The 27,244-nt window shown below is 44.6% G+C and overlaps 1 protein-coding gene across 5 annotated transcripts in view; it reads right to left on the bottom strand.

The window, feature by feature from the left end:
- Fndc3b (fibronectin type III domain containing 3B) overlaps positions 1 to 27,244 on the bottom strand; it is a 284,468-nt gene that overhangs the window by 166,642 nt on the left and 90,582 nt on the right. For all 5 annotated transcript variants that reach the window (XM_021226947.2, XM_005069755.4, XM_013113104.3 and 2 more), the window contains one exon: positions 26,443 to 26,518. In XM_021226947.2, the coding sequence (XP_021082606.1) occupies positions 26,443 to 26,518 (76 nt within the window). The remainder of the gene's footprint in view (positions 1 to 26,442; positions 26,519 to 27,244) is intronic.

Here is a 27,244-nt window from a genome sequence, read left to right as displayed (position 1 = left end):
GGATGACGGCAGTATCTTACTTTATCAAACAAAAATAAGCCAGAAATTGGCAGACAGCTAATTCTAGATCCCCCTATTTTGGGGAGAGAGGAAGTATGTGTGTGCGTGTGTGTCTGTGATGTGCGTAGGGAGGTGTGGTGGTGGTGGTGGTGGTGTGTGTGTGTGTGTGTGTGTGTCTTCCTCAATCACTCTTTACCTAGTTTTGGGGACAGGGTCTAACTGAACCTGGAGCTCGCTACTCTTGTGAGACGGACCCCTCCCATCCATGTAGGTCTGTCTGTACATACATACGTATTTTAGTGGTGCTGGTAACTGAACTCAGGCTCTCACGCTTGTGCAGCACAGCTGTGACAACTGAAGCAGCCCCAGCCACAGATCTCTATTACATAGCCCTTACTCAGTCCCTAGAAGAAGAAAACCTAGAACTAGATATCTAGGTGGTTTGGGGCTGCCCAGGAGCAACAGAGAAAGATGCCATTGCTCGTGGCTTGGATGGCCTGACGTGTGAACACTGAGAGCAGATCACATGGTCACAGACACGTGAAGTTTCCTTTTTATGAGAAGTAAAGGAGGAGGCATGCACTGGCTGACCGAGCACAAAGGCACTCTAAAAACAATAACCCTTCCAGTGCTTCTTGTCAACCACAACAGACCTATTTTGTTACAAACGCACCTACTTTCACCAGCGCAGCACCAGGGCAGACATGGGTGATGGTGCTTACTGAGGAAATCTCTCTATGGAGTTTTCTTTCCTTTCCGCTCCTCCCTCCCTCCCTCCCTCCCTCCCTCCCTCCCTGTCTCCCTCCCTCCCTCCCTCCCTCCCTGTCTCTCTCTCTCCCTCTCCCTCTCCCTCTCCCTCTCCCTCTCTCTCTCTCTCTCTCTCTCTCTCTCTCTCTCTCTCTCTCTCTCTCTCTCTCTCTCTCTCAGAGTTCTTCCACTAGTGACACAGCCAGCTGTTTTCTAAGAGTAAGAAAGGTGAGATCCACACCTGCCCACCACTATATTAACCATTTGAACAGAGCGGTAAGAGCAGGACTTGTAAGTCAGGGGAGACGCCCTGGACTCTGGAAAGAAAATAATTTAATTAATACAGTTGTTTTCCTTTCATGAGTGTCCAAAGAATGCAATTCCCAACTCCTCCCTTTAAACCTCCTCCAAACCCATCACACCATCACATCGCTTGAGCACTCTGGCGTCTGAAAAACTGTGACAAGGCCATCTTCCACTGTAGTAAAAAGAATGAGGAGAGAGTGCTGTTTACATCAAAGTTTCCATTGCCAGTGTGTGTCATATCAAAATCCAAAAATAGCAGAGGAGAATGTGCTGCTGAGTCAGCGATGTGACCCCTGACTACACAGGTCACAAGCTCAGCCAAAGTCAGAGGGGACAAAGCTGCGTTTGGAACAGGTGCTGTGCAGTGTGCATCAGAACCCTCTTAGCCTATCTTAACACACATAGCCAAAATGCTGTTCTTGTCTGCTGTGATTACTTCTTAATAAAGGAGTAGCTTCGCTGGGAAACTGGGGTCAGGAGCCGCTGTGCTCCATTTCTGGAATATTCCCTCACTACCCCCACAGGGTGACAAGAGACCCTGCTCAAACAGTCTCTGTTCACACACCTCCTCACTGTCCTCATGAGCCACAGGCATTCAGTCCTCCAAGGATCTCCTTTCTTCTCTGACTGCCCACCAAGGTCCAGCTCACAGAAAACAGAGAAGGCATTGAACTTTAGAGCAACACATAGCAGGTGCTGGAAAAGTGGCCCCCAAATATGCATAATAAAATCCTATTGTCTTTCAATTCAAAACTGAGTTCAGCACAATAAACAAGGGTGCTGAGGAGGCTCAGTGGGTAAACAAGGATCTGAGCTTGGACTCCCCAGCACCCCTGCTGAAAAAGAAAAGCCAGTGCTGGGGAGTAGACATAGGAGGAGCCCTGGGCCTACTGGCCAGTCTCACCCTAGCCCCATCGACAGGTGAGCTCCAATTCAGGAAAAGACTCCTGCTTCAGATAATCAGGAGAACAATGGAGCATTGAACTTACATCACATGAACCCCATGACACATGTGAGCATAAATATGAACACACACACACACACAGAGAGAGAGAGAGAGAGAGAGAGAGAGAGAGAGAGAGAGAGAGAGAGAGAGAGAGAGAGAGAGAGAGAGAGAGAGAGAGAATATTTCATTACGTCAAAGTTATATATACAAAGTGTTTGACCTGGGCTCTTGCATGCTTATTTAGGACATGCCAAAAAAGGCAGTGGATGAAAGGAATAGAAGCAGCCAGGGGCCCCCTTCTGTATGATATTTGTGGCTACCATGCTTCATAATCTCCAGTCCAACTCCTAGATGAGGTAAGAGTCTACAAACCGGGAAGCTCTCCTTCCCGTCTCCCTTGCAGCTGGGGGGACGGGGGTCCCTAGTGGGAAAAGGTGGCCACAGCAAACAAGAAGTGGCATGTCCACAAGCAATGGATCCCATCCTGTCTTGATTCTCTGACCAACTATTACCACTGCCCTGACCCAGTGAGCACCGCTGTTCTATGTGGTATCATCCGCAGCTTGTTCGTCTGGACAAGAGGGAGCACAGGGAAGGAGGAGCAACAAGCACAGCATCCACCCACCCATCCATCCACCCACCCACCCACCCACCCATCCATCCACCCACCTACCCATCCACCCACCCACCCATCCATCCACCCACCCACCCATCCATCCACCCAACAATTCATCCACCCACCTACCCATCCATCCACCCATCCACCCATCCATCCACCCAACAATTCATCCACCCACCATCCATCCATCCAACCATGGATAGCCTCAAGCACTATGCACTGAGTTGGAGATGGCAGAGAAGAGCTGTCAGTCCCGGGAAGGAAAAGCTTCCAAATCCTTACAAGGTTGAGAAATAATTCCCAACACCCCCCTCCATGGGTTTGTATTTCTAATACCAGTGCAAGGCATTAATTTTAGCAATCAAAACATCACTAACATGTTTTAATGTATCATTTAAATAACACCGATAACTAAAACCGAACAACAACACAAACCACTTAGAATGTTAAGAGTTCTGCCTGAGGTAGAGTACATGGCGAACCTTGATAATGAAGCCAGGTCAGTGTGAAGCAGTAGGGGGCGGGGCTACAAGGGCAGGGGCAGAGGCTTCGATGCTGTGAGAGCTGGCGGGCTTTAAGGTTGCCTTAGTTTGGTCTTGTTGGTTTGGTTGTTGTTGCCTTGTTTTCTGTCATGTGCTAGGATTAACCCTGAGGACAAATGCTCTACCAACACCAGCCTCTTCCATTTCTAAAACTCCCACTTTGAGTAGTGCTAAGCAATGAATCTCCTTCTCTGTGGTTAAAAAAATTATTATGCACTATTTATAAAGTGGACTCTCAGTGGGAGAACAAGGTGGACCACTTTTAACGTTTGAGTGTAAACTGTCCCCTACAGGTTCAATGTTTAGTTCCCAGATGGCAAAGCCTTGAACCACGTAGGAGGTGGAGCTTCCCCCTGGAGGAAGCGTGTCACTGGGCAGTGGGTCTTAGGGTTAGAGCCCAGCCACACTTCCTGATCCACGGAAATGTCAGCAAGCTGCTACCACCAGAGCAGCATGTCACTCCTACCATCACCCCCACCCTGCCATGATGGACCGTATCCTTCAACTGTGAGCCACAACCTCCAGCAGTCAGTGACTGAGCCGGGGAGCCCACTGCACCCGTGCCATGCTCCTCATCCACTGCTGGGTGGCACATGCCACGAGGTACCCAGAACAGGCATTACAAAGCCAGTCCCTGCAGAGAGCTTTTCTGGCTGATGGTCTTATCTATGTAATGTTTTCTAATTATTTGATATTTGCTCGGCAGCCAGGAAACTTGTGAGTCATCTCCACTGTTTTCAATGTTGTTCTCCAGCTTAGTTACCCAATCCCTGAAGTAAACAGAATGGACCTGCTGGAAAAAAGCCCCTTAGAAGCAGTTAACCCCTGAGTCATTTAACAACCACTTTCCCGTCCTGCCACTCTAGACCTACCAGGTGGCTTGGCTCCACTGGCAGGCCTGGTTTAGGTCCTGACCCTCCAACATCACTCATGGCAAAGCATGAAAAGCCTTGTGCAGGCAACCCAACAGCTGCTAGCCCAAAGGCTGTGGTCCACCTCTGGGGCATCAACACGACCTCCCATAAAAGACAAGGCTGTAAGAACAGTCGAACGGAGCAAACTAGTGCTGTGACAGGTTTGCCAACAGTGAAGCCTCTAAAGGCTTTCTGTGAGAATACGATGGCCATAAACCATGAAACCAAGACAGACAGGGAAAGCTGAGTCATCTAACCTGACTGCTCCGGTCTGAAAACCGCTGAGCCACAGCTCCAGGTGAACCTACGTTATGAAATGCTAAGTTGTCAGCTATACACATGATCAAACAATAACCAACTAACCAGAACAGAAGCAAGGATCCAAACATTTACGCTTCAAAAGCAACTCTAACTTCCCAAACAATAAAAGTATAAAAATTATGCTAGAACCTCCAAAACAATACAGAGAAACCCTGTCTCGTAAAACCAAAAAAAAAAAAAAAAAATGCTAGAATCTTAAAGGTTGCAAAATTATCCTGGAACTTTTTATATACAGAAACCTGCTTATTACAAACGACTTTTTAAGTAGTAAGAAAGGTACTGGGTGACCATTAGTTTATTAAGCTGTACAAACTTAAAATCAATGGCTTCACTCCACACTGAGTTCTGTCTAGTTCCTCACTAAAGTGCCTCACCGCATGTCACTTCTCTCCCTCACTGTTGACTCCCTATCTCCTAGCTATTTTATTCCTCCACTTAATCAAGTATTATAAATCCAAAAGGTGACAATGCCCAACTCCCCAAGCACCCCACTGAGCACATGATACTAAATAACCTCGGCTCCAAGGGGAAGGTGGGACGGGAGGAATAGAGTTGCCCCTAGCAGCATTCACTGGATTCCTAGTATGTACATTTCTGCCCAAGCCACTTATTTCATGAACATGACATCACTGAACACAGGAAGGAAGCAAATAGCAATGACATTTTCAATACTTTTTTTGATTTCTCTGACAAAGTTTTAAAGAAGCAAGATGACCAGATTCCCTGAGTGCTGAACTATCTGATACACGAGATGTCTACTGAGACCACTAAGAGTGCTTTCGGATTCCCATTCTTCAACTACTACCTTAAGACAGTCATCATTATCTTTACAAGAAAAATGGATACAAGATCCCATCAACCAAGGTTTCAGAGAAGCTGCATTAAGTCAGCATGTGTACATTTCATGTGTCACTTCTGAACACAGTGACAAGGGTCAATGGCAGAAGATTAGCAACACCACATGTCACATATGCTGTCAAACAGTCCCATATGGACTAACAGTCATTCACTCACTCACTCATCACTTCAAGAAGTCATTCTGTTACAGAAGCATTAATGGCCAGTTCCCTATGGAGGCCCAATACAGAAAGCTATTACCTCCTAGCCAAACGAACACAATCTGCCTCTGGATGTAGCATGCCATTGTGCCCACCTGAAGAATCAATCCAGCTGGCCCAGCCAATTATCTGGCGAAGGTACCACCCTTCAGGAGGACAGGCTCACCTAATACTATGCCAACTCATTGGGTAGAATAATTATTCCTTTACTATGAGATGTTTGCTTTTCCTTCCCACACTCCCCGACCTCTGTGCACTCTGTTATGGTGCCCAGGCACTCAGCTGTGCTAAGCCTGCCTATTAGAAGGATAACTTCATTGTCCCCAATCTCTTTCCTAAGTGTGCTGTCCTGACACCTCAGGATTCCTCACTCTCTCCCCTCGCCTGCCCTGCCCTTGGAACCACTTGTCTGCCATGTGATGACCTCTATAGAGGAACGGGCTGGCTCAACACTACCAGCACGGCTTCTGACTTCCTCCTCTCCATCTTCCTCCTCTGGGTAGCTGCCAAAATTTACAGCTTGCCCGCTCTGGAATTTTTCTTCTAAACTTGAATACGATTATCTTTGAGCTTTCCAATGAGCCTGTTTTGAAATCCTTTTGTAAGACTAAGAACTCTGAGAGGCAATCCCCATATGGCTGCTGGTAACAGCTCCCCAGTATTTGGAGGGCAGATATTTTCCTGCAGGCGTTAGGAATTAAGCAGGAAACAGAGCTACCTGGTATACAGTGGAAGATTCACAAACCGAAGGTCAGAAGAAAAACTGAGTAGCTCTGAAATGGTCACTTTCCATAAAGGCAAAAAACACACTGGGAAAAAACTGTTCTTTCTTTTATTGGAAAGCGCGAGTGACTGCAAGTTTCCTAAAATGTCAATATGTTTATTAATAGAAATTAAAGATGTTCATTTACATTTCTCCTGAAGCCAAGATTCTTTACACTCATGGTACTCACATACCTAAGAGACAGAAAGAGCGTTAAAAGAATACAGCCCAGACCTCCTTAAAGGGACAGAATGGAACAATCCCCCCTACTAGCCAAGGTCTTTCTAGTAGATGTGCTTGTATGATGGAGACATCTGTGTGTCTGGACCTCAAGCAGTCAATGAAAACTACACATAACTTCAGATAACACCCTCTGGATGGGGAAACAGCACCTGAAGCTTCTCTTGATTTCCAACTATTCTCAATAATCGCTTTACAATATGGACAACTTTAAGAGAGCATTAATTAAATGAGATCTTAGCTAGAGAGGATGCAAAGATTTGTACGATCTTAGGACTGACATTTAACCTATGCATTTATTTATTTTGAGTGTGCACAGAGTGGGAAATAGAGGGTATGTGCCATGACACATGTGGGAAGGTCAGAATTTTCAAGAGTCAGTTTTTTTCCTTCCATCATATGGGATCAAGGGATCAAGTCCAAGTCACCAGGTTGACAGCAAACGTCTGTACCTGCTGAGCCACCCTGATGGCCCAAAACTGAAATTCAGTATAACAAAAATAAAAGATTTGCTTTCCACACAACACAGTAAAACTCAATCTACAATTAAGTTTATAAGACACAGCAATTCTATTCATAAGGAACTATATCATAATTTGATGTGAAGCATTCAAATCCAAACAATGTAAAGCTATTCAAGAGGCTCATTTCAATTTCCAGTATCAACAGCAGAGTCTCTTGCCTTACTCTTCTTTGAAATTGATCACCTTTGAAAACAGTAAACAATTCAAATACAGAATTCACTCTGTGGTATGATTTCTTTACAGAAATTAAAGCGTAGATAGTCCTACGATGTCAATTAATGTCTAACTACTAAGAGTAAACAAAGCAATTCCTACAAGCTGAAAACTAATGGATGGTTATTATTCTCCACAGACAGAGAACATAGCCCAGCACATCTCTCCACAGATGAATCAGAGCCTTGATTTATCCAGTCAAGAATCAAAAGCAAAGGCAGTGAGCGATCTGTTCATTTTTATCTCTTAAAACATCATATAAATCACTAAGGTGAAATTTAGCAAAACTTATTACAATAGTGGATTAGACTTAAAACAAAGGACATGGGCTCTCCTAGTAAGAGAGAGTGCCTAGGTTTGATCCTCCACGCAGCAAGTCAATAAATAAGTTAATAAGTGGCAAATATATAACTGGATAAATGAACCCAAATGTGAAATAGGGCTACCTTAAATTATTTTAGTTTTTATTAGCTATAATCAATATGTTTAAGTAATAATTTACTAGCATGTAGCTTAACTTTTAAACCTGAATAAAACTAACCCAGAGGAAACATGATAAAAACAAGAAAACTATTTCATTCTTTTCAGACAATGAGGATAGTTTTAGGCAGTTCTATAGTCCATCCTGCTACACTCTGAGCCTTGGCCATCTGACCAGGGTCCTGATTTTTTTCACTGGCCTTCCCATTTCCTGTCAAGGGACAGCTAAAAGCAGATGACCAGTGTTAGTAAACTCGGAAGGTAACTTTCCTGGCTTCTGTTTTTAGTCTCTTCTCCAAATTTTGCTGACCTGTTAGGGGTGGGATCTGAAGTTCAGCAGACACTGACATACACCTCTCTAAGGAGCAGGTTGGTGGTGCTGAAGAGGGATAGAACCTCAACTATAGTCAGCAAAGTAAGGTCAGTCCCTGGGTGGGAGTCAGGGAGGGGCACGCCCTCTTCATCAAATGGCTACCTATAGATTGGTTGTTTCCATTCATCTGATTCAAGCACAGAGCTATTGCTACAAGGTCTTCTGCAGGAGAACTGATGGAGTATAGCTTTGTGAAATACCAGGACTGAATACTAGGGAGGCACCCGCTGTTCTTGCTTTCTGAACCATTGCATATGAAACAGTAATAATAGATGTATAAGAAGGCAGAAGGCCAGCGCCACCATCAGCAGCTGCCCACCTCCATACTCCTGTTTAGGCTGGGGATATAGCTCAGTGGTAGAGCCTTTGCTTAGAAAAGTCTAACCTTTAGGTTCAACACGGAGAGGGGTAAAAGTGAGGAAGAGGGAGATGGAAATTTAAAAAAATGTTTTTTAAAGTGTGTGTGTGTGTGTGTGTGTGTGTGTGTAAATGGATGCCACAGTTGTGTGTATGGACAATTTGTAGAAGTAGTAAGCTGTCTCCTTTTTGGGTCCCAGGGATAAAACTTAGGTTGTGGGTCTTGTCAGCAAGCACCCCTACCCACTGAGCCATCTTGCCAGTTTTGATACTGTTTCTTTATACTTCAGGATATTAGCTGGCAGCCACCACAGTTCAACACAGATACCTGTGGAACATCACAGGCATGAAGCAGTTACCTACTCTGCAACTTTTTATAAGCTACATATAAATGTGACTTTCTTTTTCTATCTGTAGATAAAATAGCATCGATATGTAAGAGCAACAGCCACGCCGCCATGTAGATTACTGAGCACAGTGAACTTTTTATAGTCTATAATCTGATGAAACACACCTCAAAAGGTTAAGCAAACACTCTACAAGGGAAAGTGCTTTGACCTGAATTTTAATAGGGTTCATTTCCCCATCATGATCAAACAGATTAATTAACTCCTTTTTAACCAAATAAATTCCAGTTTAATATGCAGAGTGAGCACTTCCGAGATACTTCAAAGGGCGCCCTCAGCCACTTCTCGGTAGTTGGGTTTTCCAGGTCCGGGGAGCAGAGAGAGAAGACAAAGGAAGCTTCATTCATTCCATTGGCAATCTGACACCTCAGGTCTACCTGGTATCCTCTGGCAAATTAACGGAAATTCCTGTGTCCAACCCTTGCCAACAGAAGGCCATGACTAGCCTTGGGGGCAATGACTGGACTTGTGCAGCTAAGAGCCCTCAGCTCTAGCTTCAGGCTCGCCTTCAACCAACACCAGGATGCACTGCTGCTTGGCAGCTGGAGGCGAGCACTCAGAAGGAGTTGTGCCTGGTGTTGGGAACAATGTCTCTGGGTCAGACTTGGTTAAATTGCATTTGGGAAAAAGAAAAATAATTTTAAAAGCCACCAAACAAATGATGTCCTCAGATCCTTCATGTAAAACAATTGTACTCATTTATTCAATTGATGACGGGAAAACATATGAAACCAATAAAAACTTTTTAAAAACCATAAGTCCAAGATATGCAGTAATGTGGCTTAGCAAGGGCTCTGATGTTTCATTTAAACAAAGAGTCTCCTGAAAAATCTGTAATGCAGAAATTATCTCATTACTAACACACAAAAGAATGACCGCCCCCCACCGCTATGGCTTCCTACTCACAGCTGCACTGGAAAAAGAGATTCACCAAGGACATTTGGAAAAAAGCCTTCGGGTATTTTTCTTCCAGTCTTGAGTTCAGAAAGGAGAGAGGGATGGGGGACATGTCATTGCAGACACCGTACCTCTGCCACTGAGAAAGAAATACCAAATGAAGCTCTCTCTCCCCTTCAAGCCATCACAAAGTCTAACTTCATCTAAACCACAGCAGTAAAAACAGTAACAGCAGGGATGGGTGATTTCCACATGTGAAAATTATTAAATGACTTACTAAAATGTAACTAGACTCACCACTGCTCATTTCCAATGGCACTCTGTCCGCCCCATTCCTATTGTGGAGGATTTTGCTGGGAATTTGGTGTGCATGTAAGTGCTGCGCATGTGTGGCAGGTGCACGGCTCCACATGTGGAAGACAGCCTGTGAGTTGTTCCTCTGGTACCACTCACGGTTTTTTTGAGGTAATGTCTAAAGCTGACCAAGCAGACTAGACTGGCTGGCCAGCAAACCCAAGGTATCAGTTTGTCTTTGTCTCCATGGGGTCACAATCCATAACTCAGACTAACCTGAAATTCACTATGACTATGCTGACCTAAACTCACAGAAACCCCTCTCCTTCTTCCTCAGAGTGCTAGCAATAGGTGTGTGCACCACAGCTGGCCACGCCTCCCTTTTCCACGTGGGTTCTAGACAGGCCCTCTTCCTCTCAGGCAACTGAGCCATCTCCCAGCCTGGATTTTGGTTTCTAGGAACAGGCTTCCACTGCCTAAGGTAGGGAGGGGATTTACGGAGCGCAACAAAGGGGAATGGCTGATAGGCGAGGAGAAACACTGGAACCACTCAATAGGAGCCATTTCTAAAGTCTATCTGTGCAAATCCAGGAAAACTGAGATGTTTTCCCCTCAGCATCTGTGAAGATGGCCTCCACCTCTCTCTCTTAGCCTCTCACTACCCTCCTCTCTTGAGTAGTTCTTATGAACTATCTTCACATTTTCCTGGAAAGCATCTAATTCCAATTTCTATAATTCTTTCTTTCCTTTTTATTGGGGGTTGGGGGAGGCAGGGTTTCACTCTGCAGCCTGGACTGGTCTGGAACTCACAGAGATCCTCCTGCCTCTGCCTCTTGACTGCTGGGATTACAGGCATGCTCCACCATGTTCAGCAGCAATCATAAATTTAAAGTACTCCAATGATTGTATGTGTATGCATGTGAGTATATATGCGATGTGTATACATGTATGTGGAGGCCTGAGCTTGACATCAGGTTGTTCCTCAGTATCACTTTCCATCTTATTTTTTAAGGTATGGTCTCTCACGGAACCTAGAGTTCAGTGTATTAACAAGTCTGAGTAGCCAGCAATCTCCAAGGATGGCCCTCCTGCATCCCACCTCGCACCCCAGGTACACTGTTGCATTGGCTTTTCCCCTGGGTACCAGGGACCTGAACTCACACCCTCAGGCTTGTTTGCACTGCAAGTGCTTTAGTGACTGGGCTCTCCCCCAGACTCTGCATCTCTAATCTTCCTGCTGCATCACCTGAACTGAAAACATCTGGGTGTTGCCTCTGGCCTGCAGCCACAAGACTGCTTTCATTCATACTATTGCAGAGAAGCCACTGCAGTAGTATCTAAGCAGTATGACCCTACCCAAGGCAATAATCTCACCTACAAGATGAAAAACGTGCCCAGTCGGTAGTGCCTCAGCATGGTAGGTTGTGAGCTCAGGGTGGCCAGGACAGAAATGCCTCAGGAGAAAGAAGCAGGACCTCAGGCTCCTACCTAGACCTCCCAGGAGCATTCGGGTGAGATAACTAGAGAAACAGCTCTGCATTAGCTCTAGAAATAGAGGAAACCAGGCAGAGAGTTATCACTGGATTTGTTCAAAAAAGTTAACTGAAAGGTATTAACAGGCAGCTGAAACAAAAAGGCGATAAAGGCACGTAACTGGAAGCTGCTGAAATGGGCAGAAAGGCCCACCTAAACACCTGACCTGCAAGGTTTCTGTACCCTCAGCTCGAGTCCTGAGCAGCTTCCTCACACAAGACCCGGCTCCCCTTGCTAGCTTTGTAGTAGGCTTCTCTACATTGTTAGCCTTTTCTTCTCCTTTTCCCCCAGCATCTGCCTGTACATCGTCTGCCGGCTAAGACCTCAAACAGCCCCCACACACACACACCCAGCCTCAGCAACACTGTGGCCTGTGAAGGCTACAGAGTGCAGTCTAGCTTTCCACAGCCCAGCACCTCTCAGTGTCTCAGGCTGACTGGGTATAATCCCATCCCGGAAGTTCACTCCCACTGATAAGAACCCTTCCCTAGTGCCAAACAAACCACTGATTCCTGTGTTGGCCTTCAGTGCTCTCCCAGAGTTTCCCCCTCCTCCTACCTTCCTATAAGAAAGGTGTCTTTCAGGGCTATCTAAAGGAAAACCTCAACAGTTCAGAGCTTGCTTCCCCTCCCTGTTTGCTCCTTGTCCGGCTGGAGACGCCCACCTTCCTGGCTCCCCGCTCAACACACTGAGGTGCTCTGTTCTGCTCAGTGGCAGGAGGCCACGTCAGCAGGAAACAGCATTGGCTGCCAGCTCACATTCAAGGCTGTCTGGAGCAGGGCGGCCTGCAGCCTGGGACAGAGGCCGCCTCTGTGGCCTTTCTCCAGTCTAGAGGAAGGCGGCCTCTGAACATCAGTGACAAGAGCGCAGGGAGACCCCAAACACCTTGGTTCTGTCTCCCCATTTCTACACGTTCCCCAAATAGCTGCAGTTACAGTAACTCTCCTCCCCTCCTTCTCTTCTCAGAGCACTCACTGTACTATTTCCAAATTCATATTTGGAAAAGGCTGCCACAAGCCAAATCAAACTTCATCGTGGCTTTCTGGCTCCTGAGCGCGACAGAGGAAATTCTACAAACCCAACCAAGCAATCTCCGAGGCCTGATAGGCATGAGTCAGGGTGGAAAACTTGACCTAAGGGGCTGACGCAGATTAGTGGTCAGTCCGGGTCTCTTTTTTTTTTTTCTTCTGAACTCACACAGTTAATACAGTACACAAAGAAGCCATGTCAGATGCCAGGTGACACCTCACAGTTTGGATTCATGGCAGGCAGCAAGCAAGCGAATCACCCTTTTCAGACACCCTGAACCAAGGACAATCCTGTATTCATAAAGCTGCCTCACTAAACTCCAATGAAACCCATCTGAGACAACCAACATAATGGGAGGCCAATGTGTGCTAGACCCGCAGATGTAAAGATGAGCAATGGAAGTCTTTGGAAAATAAAAATTTAAAGGACAGGTTTACCAAAAGCCTAGGTAAAATAGATAAAACCTGCAATCCTGACAAACATGCACACTCACCCATACTGTCCCTAAGTATAGAAGTGACCACACGCAAACAGGCACACATACATAAGACTTATGAAAACAAGCCTCCTGGGGCTGGGGAGATGACTCAGTGAAGAAACTGCTTCTGTGCTAGCATGAGGACCTGTATTCACACAAAAGCACTCACGTAAAAAGCTGGGCTTGGCAAGGCACGTCTGTAACTCCAGAGTAGGGTGGAGGGCCCAAGGTAGAGATTCCTGGGGCTTTCTGCTTTATTCAGAGAGAGACTCAATTTCAAGAAACAAGGGAGAAAGCAACAAAGGAAGACACCCAATATTGACCTTGGGCATCACACAGACTATGCCCATGATGTATGCATACACAAGGGCACAGGCACACCACACACGTCGACACAAGACAGATGTATGGTGAGAAGCAGAAGCTAACAAAGATCATCAGATCATGACTTCTACATAAGTCTTCTAGTACATATTCAAATGTGATGATGTCTAAATAAACCAATCGTATTTCCCCAACCGGGATGTAGAAACAATAGAAAACTAGGAAAAACTCATACCAATTTGTGATTTTTGAGGTCTAATCAAATCTAGATGAGAAACTGGAAACTAAATTTGCTTATTTCCTTGATAACAAGGAATCTTTTTCACAGTTTAACATCTTCTAGGTGGAAAAGAAGCTCACTATACACAGTGGCTAGTCAATTCAATGGATGCTCTCTTTTCCTTAGTGGTGTATCTTTAAATCAGTGGCATAGTGGATTTGCTCAGACAACCCTAAAAAGCCAACAGGAAAGGTACAACGGTGTGTCCTACTCCACAGGTGAGGCACAGACAGCAACGTAGTCCAGCTCAGGGCAGGAGAGATGGTGAGGGAGACACAAATTCCTCCCCTGAGCACCTTGAAGAGAAGAACCACTTTTGTAGTTTTAAGTTTTGATCAATGATAAATAATTTAATGTTATAGTTAATAGAAGACAAAAATAAAATTCACTTTTTTGAGGCATAATGTAAACTAGATACTCGTAACAACACTATCTTTAAAAATATGTGTGGGCAGGGTCAAAAAGATCAGGGTGGCTGAGCAAGCCAGGAAACCAGGATTTGGATCCCACAGCCAACACAAATGTCTGGTGGGCTTCATCATGAATGTAAACCACACATGCAAACATGAAAAGAAAATAAAGATAATTTAAAAATAATATACATATATACTATATACAAACTACATGTAATTTCTCAGACAGTGAGCATCAAGCATTGGGTACCTTGTCTTATCTTGATTGTGTATTTAAGTGTGTGTGTGTTTGTGTATATACACGCATGTGGAGGTCAGAGGTCAAAATCATATGTGATTCTTCAGGAGCTGCCCACATTGTTTTTTGAGACAAAGTCTCTCACTGTCCAGGAATTCTCCTAATAGGCTAGGATGGCTAGCTAGCTGGCTGGCCAGTGAGCCCAAGATCCACCTACCTCAGCCTCCACAGCTTCTGAGGATCAAACTGTTTCTGTCCATTATCCAACAAACCCATCTTTTTAACTGTGGATTCAAACCTATAGCCAGAATGGACAGTGTGACTAGCATTAAGCCATATGGGTTGGAGGATAAAAAATGCCACAAGAAACTTGTACATCTGTAAGCTAACTAAAAACTAAATAGTAAAGAAAAACACTAGGCCTTTTACCTTATTTTTGTTAATATTCCAGGTCAAATACATTAATAAAATTTCAGAGAAATTCATATATTACCAAAAATAGGAGTCTCAAGCAATAATTGAATACCTCACTTTCAAATAGAAAAACCTATCTGAACTCTTGAAATGTACCCACATTAGGATTTATTCAAACTGTAGGATTCTTGTGAAAATAAAAATTTGAAAAGTGGGAGTAGAGTGAGAAATTGGTGATAGACAGAATATGAGAAGTGCCTGGCCACCGTGTGGGGGAGAACTCCAAGGCCCTAACGAACAGGACCAGGCTGGACTGAAGTCACCCCTGTATCAGCTCTTCTCAGGAAGCTGGGAGGTTTGTCAGACTTTCTTGGTGAAAAGGAAAGAGAAAAATTACTACTGGAAAAAACTGATTTTTATTGCATGGGTTCAAGCCCAGTGACCTTTGATGTAAATGTGTGTTTAAAATGTACAGAGCAGAGTGTGTGGACTGCCCACAGTGACCAAGTCTGCACCAGTGAGGGGCTAGGCCACCTGATTTGCTTTCCTGCTAAACTGTTTTTCCTCTGTCTCCTCGATAGGATTTCCAGAGTTGCTTTTCAGCACTCTGGGTCAAATTCTAGACTCTCACTTTCCTCAGATTCTGTCCCCTGGCTAATACCTTGCCTTCTGAGTGCTCTGAGGACCGCCAAGATGCAGGTAGAAAGCCCCTGTTGTTCTAGAATTCTATCTGCGCTGAAGACTGGTGTCCTGTTTTCTTCTGAACAATGTTAATTGCAAATACCAGCAAGGCAGGTGCAGTGAGAAGTCAAAAATAGGTCAATAAACTCAGTGCAAAAAACAGCCAAAGGATGCCCCTGTCTGCCCCACACAAGAACACCCCTGCCCCTACCACCCCCACACACAAGAACACCCCTGTCCCCCTAGGTACCCCCACAAGAGCGACCCTGCCTCCCACCACCACCCACACACACCCCCCTTACACACCAGACTCTAAGGACATTCCTTGGCATTTTGACTGTATAGACAAATGCTCTGGGAATAAACAATTTGAGCCCAAAACAGGTCTTGAAAAGTGGGACCAAAGTTCTAAGTTTCTACAATAGGCCCCTGTCTACATGGAGAAGTGAAAAATGATAGAAGGAATCCTGTGATCTGTGTTACCATGGTGCCCCCACCCATCAATGTGTTACCATGGGGCCCTCTCCCATCAATGAGACCCTCCCAGGCTGCTCTGCTCTCCTGCAGCCAGGCTCAGGCAAGCAGGGTCCTGCCTCTCCTAAGCTGACTCACTTCCTTTCTCCCTGATTTTCTGCTTGAGCCCTTTCCTGTTTCTGGAGATTATTTTCCACATTGGATCCTCCTACTTTTGATTCTCACCTTTCGTGGTTTCCAGCACTGAGGCCAGCTGACTGAGATATGTACTCGCTTCTTACAAGCATTCAGATTATGTTTCCTATATCGGAATTTTCCTAACTCAGAAATCTCCAAATACTACACTCTAAAATATGGCTAGGATGTCTTTTCCAATCCTGACATTATGTGGGAACTGAGGCAGAGAGAAGAGAAAAGGAAATCCCAAAACAAACAAAAAGACTTTGACAGAGCCTTCCAAACCAGAGTTCTGGTGCAGACTTCAGTTCACTAGAACTAGGAAAAAAATCAGACGCACAAAAAGGAAAACGATTCTATGAGCTTATGCTTTAAGAAATCTGGGTGAAAGCTGGGCGGTGGTGGTGCATGCCTTTCATCCCATCACTCGGGGAGGCAGAGGCAGACAGATCTCTGACAGTTCCAGGACAGCCATGGCTGTTACACAGTGAAACCCTGTCTCAAAAAACAAACAAGTGTGATGTATGTTTGAATGTATACATGTTTCTGTATGTCCAGGTGTATGCAAGTGCACATACATGTGGGTGCATGTGAGGCCAGAGGTCAACATTGGGTGTTTTTCTCATTAGCTCTTCCTTTTAAGATTTATTCTTAATTTTTACTTGGGGGGGGGCACATGTGGCAAAGGGGCAATATCCCCACAAAGCCAAGAAAATTGCCTGGAGCCAGAGTTACAGGTGTTTGTGAGTGACCCAACAAGGTTACTAGGAACCAAACTCTAGTCCTATGTAAGAATAGCAAACACTCTACTGCTGAGCCGTCTCTCCAGCCTCTCTCTACCTTACCTTTGACACATGGTCTCTCATGAATCTGGAAACTACCAACTGACTAGTGGTCTTGCCTGTGAGGTCCAAGGAGCCTCCTATGCTGGCCTCTCAGGGCTGCGGTACGCGTGTGCCCGTCAGCCTGACTTTTCTACTTCAGTTTGCAAGTACAGGAGCAAAGCTTTTTATATTTAAAAAAATACATAAAAACTTAAGCAAAAACGAAGACTGCAAGCTCTGAAGTTACACGTGACAGACAACTGGGTGACGTGGCACTGTTTGCTCTTCTGAGTTGCCTGACATGGGAAGATCTGTGACATTTAGAGAACTCCAAACAGTGGTATCATCTTCAGAGGTGACATTTTAATTGCTGATTAATGAGCCTGGAAAGCAAAAGGGTTCAGAAAATGCATTCCTGTTGCATAATTCTTAAGCATATTATTTTGAAGTGTTAGGACAAAATGTAAAAACGTCTAAAAAAATCACAGTAACTCCAGTGTGTTTTCTATAATGATGTAGGGTAAAAAGCAATAAAGATGAAAGCTTGATCAGCATCTACCCATGACCAGGAGTGTGACCTTCCTCATTTCTGGTGGTCTCGCTGGAACTCAGAGATGTTCTTTTTTTCTTTTCTTTTTCATGTATATGTATGTATGCATGGTGTGTGGACATGCAAGTATGCATGTTCCTAGGTGTGTGGGCGTGCAAGTACACATGTTCACAGGTGTGTGGGCATGCAAGTACACATGTTCACAGGTGTATGGGTATGCAAGTACACATGTTCATAGTGTGTGTGGGCATGCAAGTACACATGTTCACAAGTGTATGGGCATGCAAGTATACATGTTCACAGGTGTATGGGCATGCAAGTATACATGTTCACAGGTGTATGGGCATGCAAGTACACATGTTCACAGGTGTATGGGCATGCAAGTACACATGTTCACAAGTGTGTGGGCATGCAAATACACACGTTTACAGTGTGTGAGTATGCAAGTACACATGTTCACAGGTGTGTATGCAAGTACACATGTCCACAAGTGTGGGCATGCAAGCACACATGTTCTTGCATGTGGACATGCAACTTTAGGTAGTCACATGTTAACAGGTTTTTTTCTTCTGTCATACCTCAATTTGTAAGTGCTAGGAATCTAAACTCTGGTATTTTAGCGTGTGCAGCAGCACCCACACTGAGCCGTCTCCCCAGTCCTCTGAAATCCTTAGTGTTTTCTATGCGGCATCTCCTTTAGCCACACATCAGTCCTCAAAAATAGATATTGCTCTAATTCTAAAGAAATGGAAACCGAGGGGTAGAAATGTGAAGTGACTCACTGTTTAATTTATAACAGATTTCATTTTCAATATTTTTTACTTATGAACACACACACAGAGGCACATCAATACCCTGAAGAAGTCAGATAAGTGTGGCAGATCCCTGAAACTGGAGTTTTAAGAAGTTGTGAGCCACCCGACATGGGTGCTTTGAACTGAACTAGGGGCTTCTGCAAAAGCCCAGACCCCAGTGCAAAGATTCCTAAGCCACACAACGTCACTTCAGAGCCTTACCAATATAGTCGCCTGACTGCCTGTGGTCAACAATTTTCAGTGTCAACTTCACTGGATTCAGAATCACCTAGAAGACACGCCTCTGGGTAAGTCTATGAAAGGATTTCCAGAAAGGTTTATCTGAGGAAGAAAGTCACTCTAAATGTGGACACCACAAACCCATGGAGGTACCCCAACTGAATAAAAAGGAAAAGCAAGACAAGCACCAGCACTGTTTCCTGACAGCAGACGCAATGTGACCACTCCCATGCTCCCCCCATGACATGATGAATGTCTAACCATTCTCAAGGTATGAGCCGGTGTAAAGTCCTCCTCCTGAAATGGCCTTTGTGACATGTACGAGGAAAGTCTACTGACTTTTTAGTGGTACCCAAGAACAAGACATATTAAATTAGAAAAAGATGGAAAGAAGGGTAAGAGTTGACGATAATACAGTACCTGTAGATGGGAGACATACTGAGAGAACCTGTCTTCCTTGGTATAAGAGGGTCTAAAAGCCTGTGTGGAAATGGCTGCTCAAGTTTTGTGTGAGATTGAACAGCTATGTCCAAAAGAAAAGCAACATCCTTGTAGCTCGGGATACAAGGAGACCTACATTTTGAGTGTGGACAACAGTGAGCTCACTGTGTTCCAGATGAACCAATAGTTGAGCAGTGCACACATTTCCATAAGGCTCCAGCTGAAAGGTTTCAACGGGTGCCGTCAGCAGCAAGCCCAGGGAAGCAGCCTACAGTAAAGAAGCAGTGGGTTGGAGACTGGACCTCCAATCAGTGGATTTCCACACTAGGACAGTAAGTCACTCCCCACTATAAACCACACAGCTGCTTTAAGAGAACAATTAGCATTGTGTACAATACTAGATAATGATGACGACAATGACAATGATCTGTCAATAACCATGACATTGGTAATAGCACTTCCAAAGAATTTTCTCATAATCCCATCAGAGAGTTACGTCACTGGCCCCTGGTTAAGACAAAAGACACACTAGGTGTCTCTGCTGGGAAAGGTGTCAGGCACCTGTGACAACACTCCGTCCCCACGTGACAAAGGCAATCTGTACAATCCTAACTCTGCTGCCTTTCCATCCATACTCTGGACTTTCTACCCTGCCTCCTTTGGTATCTACCAGCCAATAGGGTGAAGACTTGGAGAGTGAATTTTCAGCTGCAAAGCAGTAAGTTGCTTGCTCTGCAGCGGCATGTCAATCAGGTCAGCATACAGGAGGCACATGTGGCATGAACAGCTATGCATCGTTCAGTCCATGTTTGGAGAAAAGACTACACTGACTATAAAATAAAGTTAAAAACATCTCAGGGATAAGGTGTGCTTCAAAACTGAAGTCATTTTTCTCTATTTCATGAGAACATACAAACCTAGGAATGGAGAAGTTTAAAAAAAACTAGAAAAGCAAACACACAAACAGGAGAAAGAATAATTTGTCTTGAAGGTAGTGTTTAAGTCTTATGAGTAGCAAAGATACAGCTCAGTTATAGGGTATTAACTTAGCTCAGATTAGGCATGTGTTTCATACCCTCTCAGGCGGAATGAACTCATTCTTGTGCACAACAGCTCTGGGTCATTCAGCAACATGGCAAGACATTGGGTCTAGCCTGGGCAAAAGGCCTACCAGTTTCATGCTAAGATTTGCAAATCACAGAATCACTTCAGCTGATCAGAATCCCTCACCAAGTCCAAAACAGCTTCTCATGTAGAAAAAAGAGCCACCACATCCCAGCACTGGACAAAAAGAATCATTTCCAATATGGATAGATCACACTAGCAATGAAATACCATCAAATAATCAATTCCATACCCAACACAGTGAAATGAGCAGAAGTACTAAGTGTACTCAGACTACAGTAACTTCACTTTCAAACCATCTCAAGATTGGTTTTTTACTTCATCGAAATATGGTTTCATTTAGGCCCAGGGAAGGTTTGCTGTGAAAGCACCAAAAGCAGGTTCTCTTTCCTAGGTTTTAAGATAGTCAGAGAGCAACTTGTCATTAATGCCCAGTTTACATTTAAGGAGCTGGAATCAAAGTCTAGCTCAGCTGCGGAAGCCCAGCTACGACACTGTTCACAGCAAGGAGCAACCTGAGTTCCCTCGAACCCTTGCAAAGAGTGACAGCCACTGTTTCCATCTGTCCAAATGTAACAACAGACTGCTTTTGAAGGAACATTAGGTACCCTGTGCCATTCTGCTTGCTGAATCACATGTTGGGGGAAGGGGACAAATGAGGAAATGCAGCATGAATCCCTCTCAATGGTGTCATTCACATAGTCACAGAGCAGAGCACAGTGACCATCAATGGTACAGTTCCCACACTGTCCCCTGTAGGAGGAGAGTGACACAGAGCTGGGGGGGGACAAGAGAGAATGAAGTTGCGCAATGTAAGGGAGTCAGAGCTGCTCTATGTCAGTGTAGCTCCAGAGTCATTCTCATGTCCCCTCCATATGCTGCTGTCACTTCCAGGTCCTGACCCACTTAACACTTAAGCAGAATAATGCCATTGTAAAATGGATACCACAATTACTCTGGACAATACGCTGGGCAAGGGAGTATTTTTAGATAATAACATATTTATTAGAATAATGATGCCTTCTAAGCAATTCAACCTGTTTTTGCTCAAATTGTCATAATATTCACCTATTTTTTTTCAGGTCTTAAAACATGAAAAACATATCATTAATAGAAGATCAGTATGATAATTCCTCAAAATTTAAAGATGTTTCACTGGTCCGTGGTAGAGCACTTGTATAAAATACTGGGTTCAGGCCCTAATCTCTAGCATGGGGGGAGGGTACAGGAGGGAGTAGAGGAAGGAGAGGTGGGAGGGAGGGTGTAGGAGAGAGGAAGAGAACTAACACACACAGGAGCAACTGAAGAAGAGAAAGAAGTCACTCGATGTTTCCCTAGAGCAAACAGTTTGCTTTGAGTATCAGTGTGATTTAAATTTAAACCTTCTGGGGAGATTTCTGAGACCATGGAAAGCATATTAACTCAACATAATTAAACTCTCACTAAAACAGTAAAATGTAAAGGCATCATAATTGGCAAGACACAAACTAACAGGAGTCCACTCAGCTATCAAGCTGGACTGCTGGGTGGAGGAGTGCTGACTTCCTAGTCTCACCTAAGGGCTAGGGAAGGGTTTACATCCATAGCCAACCTGTGTTGTGCTCCCTCTCCCTGCTCCTCCCTAGCCCAGGGAAAAGTCAGAGTGGAATGGCAGTGGTCCAGAAGGGCTCTAGGAACGGGCAGACCTAAGGCCTTCCAGGAAGCGGAGTGTTTGTTTTGGCAGGAGGATTCTGCAGAGAGCAGAGAAATGGCCCAGATAGAGAGATGGCATGTGTAGACAGGAAGGAAGGCTACCCTGCCAGCGCCTCGACTCAGAGAGGGACACGAAAATAGTGAGACCCACACAGCTGTCTATTAACTCCTGACTGTAAGCAAATCACCACAATTCATAGTGATTACTAAGACCTTTTCCCTGACCATCCTTTGTCTGGTCTTTTCTGTAGTAAGAACAGCACAGTCTCCAAGTGATTGCATGTTGTGCCCTTTGGTGGCCTCCAACACTTATGATTCATATTTCACGGCAAATATTGAGAAATATTCCATCAGAAATAAATCTGCTTTCAGAGCATATTGTATTTCCTGTGTGTTCCTTCCTTCGTTATCACTAAGGAACAAGTCTTTTTTTTTTTTTTCCCAAAGCAACCATATTCTTCAACATTATTCCGTTCCCAACTTCCAAGCCACTGTTTAATGACATCATACTGAGCTTCTGGGGTCCTTTTTGGTGAAGCCATAATGATATACAGAGAAAGTTATGTGGCGAATCAACTAAACTATAAACAAAAGAGCTGACCTCAGTATGATTGCAAAATTTCCAGAACTCTAATCCTTTATCACTAGTTTCCCCAAAAGTGTTCTCTAGTCTGCTGGCTGCTTTTGCAAAGCAAAGTTATCAGGCTAACAGTTTCAACCACGATGTAAAACCATGTGTGTGCCTAAGAATTTCTAGAGAGGTCACCTCCACTGATGACTGCTAAATTAACCTAAGCAACTTTATTCTCTTCAATTTAATCCCAACTAAAATTGCAAACCCCTCTTTCAGAGGGCTGTACAATGTGACTCAACTTCTGACTCTCACAGGTTTTCATGAGGCACAGGGACTGGGAGACAGGTTTTCCTGGGTAGGAGCTTGCTTGCCCAATCCCCAGACTCACATAAAAAAAGCTAGGCATGAGCTGGGTGGTGGTGGTGCACGCCTTTAATCCTAGCCCTTGGGAGACAGAGGCAGGCAGATCTCAGTGAGTTCAAGGCCAGCCTGGTCTACAAAGTAAGTTACAGGATAGCCAAAGCTACATAGAGAAACCCTGTCTTGTAAAACAAAACAAAACAAAAGCTGGGCATGGGGTGGGGGTGATTTGTAATCCCAGCACTAGGGAGAAGGACGTTGTGGATCCTTGGGGCTCACCGGAGAGAGACTAGCCTGGAAGACAAGCTCCAGGACAAGAGGCAGCCTCATACAACAAGGTGAAGAGTACGTGCAGAATGGCACCTGAGCTTGTCCCATCACCTCTGTGTGCACACACAGTCACAGAGACACATCATACAGACACACACATGCTCCCTCCACGTGCACCCACATGAACATGCAAACGTACAAATCACACTCACGCACAAGGGAAACCGTCTCTCCTTCACACATAGTCACAGAGACACACCATACAGACACACACGCACACAGTCACACATATGCAACCACATGAACATGCAAACGTACAAATCACACTCACACCAGGGAAACCGTCTCTCCCTCACACATAGTCACAGAGACACACCATACAGACACACACACACACAGGTACACACACGGACACAGATACACACATGCTCCCTCCACATGCACCCACATGAACATGCAAATGTACAAATCACACTCACACACGAGGGAAACCGTCTCTCCTTCACACACAACCACAGAGACACACACACAGGTACACACACGGACACAGACACACACATGCTCCCTCCACATGCACCCACATGAACACGCAAATGTACAAATCACACTCACACACCAGGGAAACGGTCTCTCCTTGGTCCAAGTACTCCACTGCTATTCACCTCCTTTCTCAGTAATGAGAGAACCAAGTCTCAGCTTGGAAGCTGAGTCCAATGGTGACACTGAACAAGAAGAAATTAAATCCTAAACATGGTCTCCTTGTCGTGAACTAGTAGTTGTACCACAGTTCCACTAGCAAAGTGACAGTCTGCGGCTCTGCGACGCAGCTCTGCCTCATCCTGGCTTTTGTGTCCTCCTGCTGGCATTCTCTCCCAAGTCCTGGGTAAATCTTATAGTGTGCCTCACAGAAAGCCACAGGGCATGGAAATGAGGAAGTCAGGCTCTCCCACACTAGCGATGAAAAGTTGTCTTTGTCTCTCTCAGGGCCTGGGCTTTCAGAATATGAATCAGTCTCCATAGGCTGCAGCTTCCTTAGGTGACTGTCACACTCACCAGAGGAGAACACTCACAGTACAGCCCAAGTGGAATAAATGTTACAACATCAGGGATGTAATCCCAGGTAACGGAAGGAAGCCATAACATACCCTGCACCAGAAGTTGCAATAGACAGCCATTGCCCACATTCTACTATGTGGGTGAACAGTTCACAGCAGCACTCGGGTGAAGGTTAAATTTTCTGCCTGGGTGCCTGCTTGTGCTCTAGACTTGGGGAAAAGGCTTTTGGCTCCACCTTCCAGCAACTTGCCTTCCATGCTTCTAAGTTCACCCAGTTGTCCCATCCTCCCCAAAGCCATAGCACAGCAATGTGGCTGCTGGCCCCTGCCTCTCTCATTCTGTACAGTGGCATCTCAATTAAGTAGGTCAGAGACCACCATGTCCCAAATGAAGATAATAGTAGAGTCTAGGTCTCCAGAAAAGAACAAAGAATAGGAAGGCTGGGGCAGCCAACGATAAACAGACTTCATAACTCTGCTTTAGTCAAAGGCATTTTTTAATCACTGGGAGGGTGTTACTATCACTTATCACCAAGAACCATCAGGAATAAACACAAAGTCCCTTTGTGAGCAGAGCAATATACTTGCAACATTGCCTGTGGACCACACCAGTTACTGACATGAAAGCCAACCCCATGAATATGTATGCACACATCTAAGCACAGACACTACACTCACATTCATATTCATACACACACTCCTATGAAACAAATACAAGGATCTGTGCTGATCGACACAGCAATTAGCTTCTAGATATCTCACCTACCTTGTCAGCTGTAGGGTAGACTCAAAAACTTCATAGACTCCTTTGTTCCAGAGTCAGAGGCTCAGCTACTCTAAGGCTTGTCTGACAAAGAATTTCACTGTAGCCCAGATTGGCCTTGAATCTTACTCACTATGTAGCTCAGGATGACCTTAACTCCAGATCTTCCTGGCTCTACCTCCAGCTGCTGGGATTTTTTAACTGCTTTCTTCCTGAGCTGAAAACCTCACCTTCAATCGACAGAGGTAAATTTCCACCTAGATCTTCTAGTGTGAGTACAGAAGAAATAGACTTCCAGGTTTTTAACTGCAGACAGGATCCATTTGTGGTGGTACTACAGGCAGGAAAAAGAGTCTATAACCCACACTATTTCATAATGTTTATCTCTCTTCCTTGACTTGAAGTTTTATCATACTTTCTCTCAATGAAGACTAAGTTTATAATACTAGAAATAATTCCAGCGGCACTGGCTAGAGAAGTATAGTCAGTGAAAAGTCATTAATAAAATCATTAAATTGTTCCAGTTTCACTCCAATTAAAATTTATGAGGCATAAATCTTTAACATATGTTCGTTTCTTTAAGTTGTAAATTACTGTTCTTCTGAATCCAAGGCAGTCTTGTACAGTAAAGCAGTCTATTTTCGCAACAATGAAAGAAAAGGCAAGTGTTTCTATGAAGCTCATTACAGGAAAGTAAAACTGACACAAATTCCTCTCACCTGGTATGTATTGGTAAACATGTCCAGGTTTTAAAACTACGTCTTCTGATTAGGTTCCCTACACTCAATAGCCTAATAACTAAACTCAACTACATCACAAGTCACTATTTGCTCCACAATCCCAACCACTAGCAAGAAGAGCTATCATGAGCTATACTTTCTAACATGGTCATAACTACAGCCCAGGAATAGGGCTGGCGTCATCATTCCACACAAAATTTTACACAGGTCGGTGTGCGTGCGACAGATCTCTCCAGAGGCCCACTGAGAGAGGTACACCAAGCAGAAGCCAGTGGCCATCCTCGACAGGTGCTTAAAGGCCAATATCCACAGTGTCTTACTCACATATGGCACTTGTTTAGGCACAAGGTTCTGGATTCTGTGGATAGTGTACTAGGGTAAGCCTTCTCCAGATCTCAGGAGGAGGAACTTTACATGTGAAAAAGGCATGAAGCATCAGGGGGCCTCCTGGTATTCATGACCTTGATTCTGCTGCTGCAGGGGTATGGAGAGTGTACCTCTGACTCCCTCTTACCTTGAAGTTGGTCACTCTGAGGAAGCCAGCTGTCATGCTCTGCAGAGGCCCACTTAACAAGGAAGCAAGGGAAACAGTCTACTAGTAACCTCACAAAACTAAATGTCACCAACTAGGATCTGAGCCTCCAGCCCCTGTTGAGAGGACTTGAGCTCTCTAGGCCCCAGACCCCTAGGACACACAGCTAAGCCACTTCCTGATCCACAGAAACTAGGGTGATGAACATGCTGTGTTATGGTGCCCAGCAATGGATAACTAACAGGTATCCAATACATAACACTATTGAATGTATCAGGCAAAGAGAATCATAATATATATTTGAGAGCATATAACAAGAATAAAGAAGAGGCACATTTGCTTCTAGAAAATCCAATGTAAACACGCTGGGGGAAATTTTACTTCCTTTATAATGAAGGGGAAATCCTTTGATTAAAATGTCTACCAAAAAGCTTCCTTACCTTGGATGCACTGCAGTGTCCCATCCTCGGCTCTTATTGTAAAGGTCTCACCCGGGTTAACTTGCACAAGAATAACCTGTGAGAACAAGACAGAGACTTCCAGTCAGCACCAATGCACGGGGCACTCTGACAGAAAATTCCATTTAGCACCAATGCATGGGGCACTCTGACAGAAACTTCCAGTCAGCACCAGTGCATGGGGCACTCTGACAGAGACTTCCAGTTAGCACCAATGTACGGGGCACTCTGACAGAAACTTCCAGTTAGCACCAGTGCACTGGGCACTCTGACAGAGACTTCCAGTTAGCACCAGTGCACTGGGCACTCTGACAGAGACTTCCAGTTAGCACCAATGCATGGGGCACTCTGACAGAAACTTCCAGTTAGCACCAGTGCACTGGGCATTTTGCCTCTTTTCCGATCTTAAGTTCTGTACTTGGCAGGAAGCACATGACACCAAATCTTGAATTAGCACAAACCTTAGGGTATAAATCTTAACCCCACTCAAATTTTGGGAAATACAGGAAAACATGCATTTGCACAGAGCTTAATATAATGCCCCATGTTGTTTACATTATATAACTAAAACTTTTTCTTTGGCAAGCACATTTTTCTTTTCTCTTGAGTTTAGACACGAACTTAAATTGGAAAACAACACACACACAAACTTTACATACAAAGGAAAGCTGCACAAGAAATGAATATCTGGCCTACCACTATTGGAAGATATGGCTGTATTCGCTAACAATAGAAGGCAATTCATAAAATTAAAAAGGTTGGAAAAGACCATATAAAACCTTAA

The sequence above is a fragment of the Mesocricetus auratus genome, unplaced genomic scaffold (genome assembly GCF_017639785.1).
Source record: "Mesocricetus auratus isolate SY011 unplaced genomic scaffold, BCM_Maur_2.0 Super-Scaffold_100011, whole genome shotgun sequence".
Classification (NCBI taxonomy): Eukaryota; Metazoa; Chordata; class Mammalia; order Rodentia; family Cricetidae; genus Mesocricetus; species Mesocricetus auratus.
This window is presented reverse-complemented; position numbering and strand designations above follow the sequence as displayed.